This window comes from Monopterus albus, unplaced genomic scaffold (assembly GCF_001952655.1).
Source record: "Monopterus albus unplaced genomic scaffold, M_albus_1.0 scaffold4.1, whole genome shotgun sequence".
NCBI lineage: Eukaryota > Metazoa > Chordata > Actinopteri > Synbranchiformes > Synbranchidae > Monopterus > Monopterus albus.
Window position 1 is genome coordinate 5,979,377 of NW_018127884.1, and position 5,367 is coordinate 5,984,743.

Here is a 5,367-nt window from a genome sequence, read left to right on the forward strand (position 1 = left end):
GCTGTCAGATTGAATTTGACTTGACGCCAACTGCTAGCTTGGGACAATCTTGCAACATGCTCGTCTTCTGCATGGCTCCATTTCCAGTACATACTGTTTTTGTACAGGTGCGTGAGGTGCGCTCGCAGTTAAAGGACATCATGGTGCAGCAGAGAATGAACCTGATTTCCTGCGGCTCAGACTGGGACATCATCAGAAAGTGCATCTGTGCTGCTTACTTCCACCAGGCTGCCAAGCTCAAGGTACTTTCTGCACTCTGGGATGTCCTCAGTTAATATGTTATGCCCAGTGGCAACTAGTTGTGGCAGATTTATAGCAGCATAATTACAGAGTGGTGAAATATCCCTTCTGGCCTCACATTAATACAGTGCTAAAATCTGAAAGGGAATTTCAAATCATGACTATATAACCAAGGTTCTCAGTTTGACTTATGAGTAACCGACTAACCCGAGCGATCGCAGCAGTGCTGGGTATACTTTAAATTTATTTTCCTGCTGTCTAAGCCAGGATGGAGGAGCAAATTAGCCCAGATGACCTGCTTTGCTCTGCCCTTAAAGAGCACCCATAGATGTAGTCATACACACACCCACAGTTAAACTTCAGCACACTACCACGCAGAGTGTCCCATTTTTGTTATTGTGAAATTCTGAGCTGCACATTCAGTTTGTTATTTATGCATGTGTTTGCTCCTAGGGCATTGGTGAATATGTGAATGTGAGGACAGGCATGCCATGCCACCTCCATCCTACCAGCTCCCTGTTTGGTATGGGCTACACTCCCGACTACATCATCTACCACGAGCTCGTCATGACCACCAAGGTAAAACGTCTGTGCACAGAATAATAACAATGTGCGATATCTGTGTTTATTGTTAACTTTGGCTTTGTGTTGTAGGAGTACATGCAGTGTGTCACTGCAGTGGAGGGAGAGTGGCTGGCAGAACTTGGTCCCATGTTTTATAGCATCAAACATGCAGGAAAAAGCAGACAGGTAAGACAAGGCATTTGCTTAGTGCATTGATAACATAGCCAATGGGAATGTGCACATGGTTGTGTGCTTTTGGGGCTGATTTGCACCCAGTTGAATCCAGATTTAGATCATCCAGCAGTAGTTTAGACCAGTGGTTTAGAACCACTTTGGCTTTTTACCCCTTAAAATCAAGCAGTGTCTACATGAGACCCTTTGTTCCTGGATGCAGCCTGTATGTACAGTACAATGGTTGTGAGAAGTTACACCAAAAAGTGACTTCTTCCCTTTGTTTTTTCTAAATAACTGTAGGGGCATATAGAGGAAAAAATGTTTAGTAAATCTCGAGAAAAAGTAAATTATTAGAACCTGACAACAGTCAGAATTTTGTGTTCCCCTCCTATCCAGCTAATCCCCTTGTAGCTCCTCAGGTTCATCTTGCAACCCACTGTGGGGGTCCTGACCTTTAGACAAAAGTGTGCTTTTGACAGTTTGGAAAAGGTGTTTTCCTGTTTCTACATGACAATGTGCCTGTGCAGAGAACCACATCTATAACAAAACGGTTCTCCTATTTGAGTGTGTAAGAGCTTGAGCGACCTGCACTTTTGGGAATTGGAACACTGACTGATCCAGGTCTTAATGGACAACCACATTAATGATCTTAGAGCCAGGTTCCAAAATCTAGTGTAAAGCCTTCCCAGATGAGTGGAGGCTGTTATGGCAGCATGTTAATGCCCATGGATTTGGAGTAAGATGTTCAACAATCACATAAAGGGTGTAAAGCTTGGGTCTGGACATACAGTATGTTTAGACATAGAGTTTACATTGTGCATGTACCCTCATCTGCTGCATTGACTGACTCAATGTTCCTTTTGTTTTGTCATACACAATCTTCATCTGTTTGGGTTGTTCATGCAGGAGAACCGTCGGCGGGCCAAGGAGGAGATCAGCAACATGGAGGAGGAGATGGCCCTGGCTGAGCAGCAACTGCGATCACGTCGAGAGGAGCAGGAGAAGAAGAGCAACACCGGTAGTGTCAGGTAAGTCAGTGACCATTTCTCCCCCTTTTAGTTTTTCACACAACGCACCTCATCTAAAAGTTCCCTGTGGCCCTCATTTTCCATACGCAGTCAAGACAGAATCATTTAATTTACCTACCTTGTTGCCAAATCCATATCATCACCCCACCCTCCTCCTCCTCCTGCTCTCTCTACTCCACCTCTCTCACTCTTCATGATGAGCTTTTCTCACCTCTGGTCCCCCCAGATGAGACAGAAAGAAATAATATTGACTCCTGGCTGACCCCCATTACTGCAGCAATTTAAATTGTGCCAGAGCAGAGCACAGAAAGGAGGGGAATGTTCATTTTCAAATTAGACCAAAAAATTAATTTCACACCCATTTGTGAGCTTTACAGAGAGAAATAAGGTTATAAAGACAGATTTAAACTTTTATAGTTAATTAATCAGCTGGTTTATCTTTCTCGAGTTTGTGTGACCATGTCTGCGACAGCTCTGTTGAAAGTAACACTCGAGGTATAGGATTAAGAATTAGATTTAAGCAGAGGAAGTTGAATGTGTGATAATGAAAGCTGGAGGCTCTCCTGGGCTCTTGGCTGCTTTTGTCCTCTGGCAGGCCTCACACGCATCTCCTCTCTGAGTTTAGTGCAACAAGGATTAAATATTTCATCGGGTACGCCTTCATGTGTCGGCTGCTTATCACCTGTGTCCCTGCTCACCAGCACAGATCAGGGGTGTGAATTAGTAAATGGCCCAGTCATCTGTTTTGTGTATAAATGTAGAACATGTGAGTGAATGTTACTTTTTTAGAATTGCAGCAGTGGTAAGAGCTGGAGGTGGAGGGCCGTGTTGTTCCATATGAAGCACTTAAAGGACAGTGTCTCAAGTTTTAGTTAACTCTCAGGTATGCTTAGGTTTGGATATCGACCCACAAAACCTTTTTTGTTTTGTGAGGATGTGCTGCAGTTCTTGGTCTTATATGACTGAAATGAATATTTTGAGTTTGACATTATTCACCATTTCCTGACATTTTATACCAAATAATCAGAAATAATAATCAGATTTTTTTTTATATATATATATATCTTTAGTTTCCAGCCCTACTATCAAGTACTGAACATTGGCATTAATGCCTTGATGCAATTTGGAACATTCTGTACTTATTCCTCATTAGAAAGTATCTTATTACATCTAATTTTGACAGTTTTAGCCTATAAATTATTTAGACATATAGTTCTCAAAGTTGCTTGAGAGGTACAGATTCATGGGTGTAGTTTCCAACAATTCCAGAAAGGCAAGGGTTTGTTCTTTTCTGTAAGTGTTGAAATTCAATCAGCAGACTCCTGAGATTAGCTTGTAATTCATCACAGTGTGCATTAAGCATGCCTTAAGTAATGTCATAATTAGCAGAAACAGCAGAGATAAACAAAAACTAGTGGACCCCCAGATATGTAGAACAAACACACACTGAGTTCTCACAGTAACATAATTTTATTTAAAATACAAAATTTGTAGTCAACAGTCAATGTACAAATGGTATGGTCCTTAAAGACCCCGTTGAGGCAAATCGATCAAATCCAGAGTGTGCATTGTCCAGCCAGCATTAACAGTTTGTCTCATTTCTGATGAACTTTGTAGAAGCTTGTGTATGGAGCGAAGTGCAGTAGTTTGTCCTGATGTGAACAGGGAGATGGGGAGAGAGGGACACAGTGACAGAAGCAGGTTGTGGCCTGATGCAGGTGTGTGAGAGAAAAAGAGGAGTGAAAAGAGAAGTGTGAGCAGAGTCAGGGTGTCATGCTGCTGTAATTAAAGATGATAGATTGTGCTGTCAGAGGCGTCCCGACTGTTCAGACACCATTCTGCCTTTTCACTCTCCTCCAGTCCTGCTGCTTTCATGTTCATATTGAGCTGCTCCTGTCAGCTTTCCCCTTGTCTCCAGTCTCTTCAGCCACAGATGTTTACCCACTGTTACATATTTAGCATTTAACTAGAGTACTGCAAATAAAGCATGTCTGACTTTTCTCTGATTCAGATCAGTGAAAATCTGCACACCAGGAAGGCGAGAAGAGGCCCCCATGACACCCAGACACACCCCTGCCCGCTTTGGCCTGTAACGCTCCACCTGGAAGTTAAAGCCAACCACCTATGTCGGCTCTTTAGGACTCATTGTCATCCATATTGGACCAAGCCAACATTAAGAGAAACAGCATAACTTCAAGCTACCATTTGTCCCTCCCTGCATGGCCAGAATCATCTGCACTTCCTGTACAGACCACTAGAGTGAGAACTTGTATAAGGCACAAGACTCAAAAATGAGCCAGGCTCATCAAAATGCCTCCCTCCATCTTCACCATCTAATAACTGCTTCCATGATACATTTTAAAGGAGACCACACGATGGCTGTTTTGTTTTTGATATTTATATTGAGTCACTGCGTAAGTACTTTTACAGACGTCTCTAGTGATTTTACTGAAGCTAGAAATCCCCCCAGCCCCCTTATTGATTTCAGAGGAAAACTGAAATAGTAATCTCATTTCAACATTACTTGTTTTTGTCATTTTACTACACTCACTGGCCACTTTATTAGGTACACCTGTACAATTATGCAATTCAGTGCAACACTTCCAGCTTCACATCTGTATTTAGGAAGCTCAAAATTTATGTTTGTGTTGACATTGTCAAATGTATTAATTCAATTATAAATTTATTATTGAGGTCATAGTTAAAGGTGTGGTTGTACAGGACTACATTATATTCAGAGGTGTTCCTAATATTCTGACCCTCTCATGTATGTACCTGGGGAAGACAAAACTATAGCGACACCTTTGAACATAATGTAGTGCAGTACAACACTACCTTTAACTGACCTCAATAACAAACATTTTGAGCTTCATATACACAAACGTTAAGGTGGAAGTGTTTCATTGAAGTACATACAATCGTACAGGTGTACCTAATAAAGTGGCCAGTCAGTGTATTTCTTGTACTGCTGTGACTTGAAGAGTATCTGCCACCGTGAAGTGCTCCTCTACAGACTGAAGCACTATTCAAACTGTACTTGTAACATGAATTCACACTCTATATTGAATACCCCCTAATATACACTCACTGACCACTTTATTAGGTACACCTGTTCAGTTGTATGCACTTCCACCTTAACATCTGTGTTTATGAAGCTCAAAATGTTTGCTTTTGGTGAAATTGTCATAAATGTATAAATTCAATTATATGTTTATTACTGAGGTTATAGTTAAAGGTGGTGTTGTACTGGACTACATTATTGTATACTGAGGTGTTCCTAACTTTCTGACCCTCATGTATGTAGCTGGGGAGGACAAAAATATAGATACCTTTGAACATAATGTAGTCCAGTACAACACCA

The 5,367-nt window shown here is 41.5% G+C and overlaps 1 protein-coding gene and 1 long non-coding RNA gene across 5 annotated transcripts in view; one reads left to right on the forward strand and one right to left on the reverse strand.

The window, feature by feature from the left end:
* Positions 1–5,165, forward strand: part of dhx38 (DEAH (Asp-Glu-Ala-His) box polypeptide 38) — a 33,896-nt gene extending 28,731 nt beyond the window's left edge. For all 4 annotated transcript variants that reach the window (XM_020609461.1, XM_020609469.1, XM_020609485.1 and 1 more), the window contains exons 23-27: positions 108–242; positions 694–819; positions 895–990; positions 1,885–2,006; positions 4,018–5,165. In XM_020609461.1, the coding sequence (XP_020465117.1) occupies positions 108–242; positions 694–819; positions 895–990; positions 1,885–2,006; positions 4,018–4,099 (561 nt within the window). In that variant the 3' untranslated portion in view covers positions 4,100–5,165. The remainder of the gene's footprint in view (positions 1–107; positions 243–693; positions 820–894; positions 991–1,884; positions 2,007–4,017) is intronic.
* The window catches only part of LOC109965467 (uncharacterized), a 64,349-nt gene continuing 62,447 nt past the window's right edge, over positions 3,466–5,367 (reverse strand). Inside the window, exon 16 of the long non-coding RNA XR_002275649.1 lies at positions 3,466–3,715. This is a non-coding gene — a long non-coding RNA (uncharacterized LOC109965467). The remainder of the gene's footprint in view (positions 3,716–5,367) is intronic.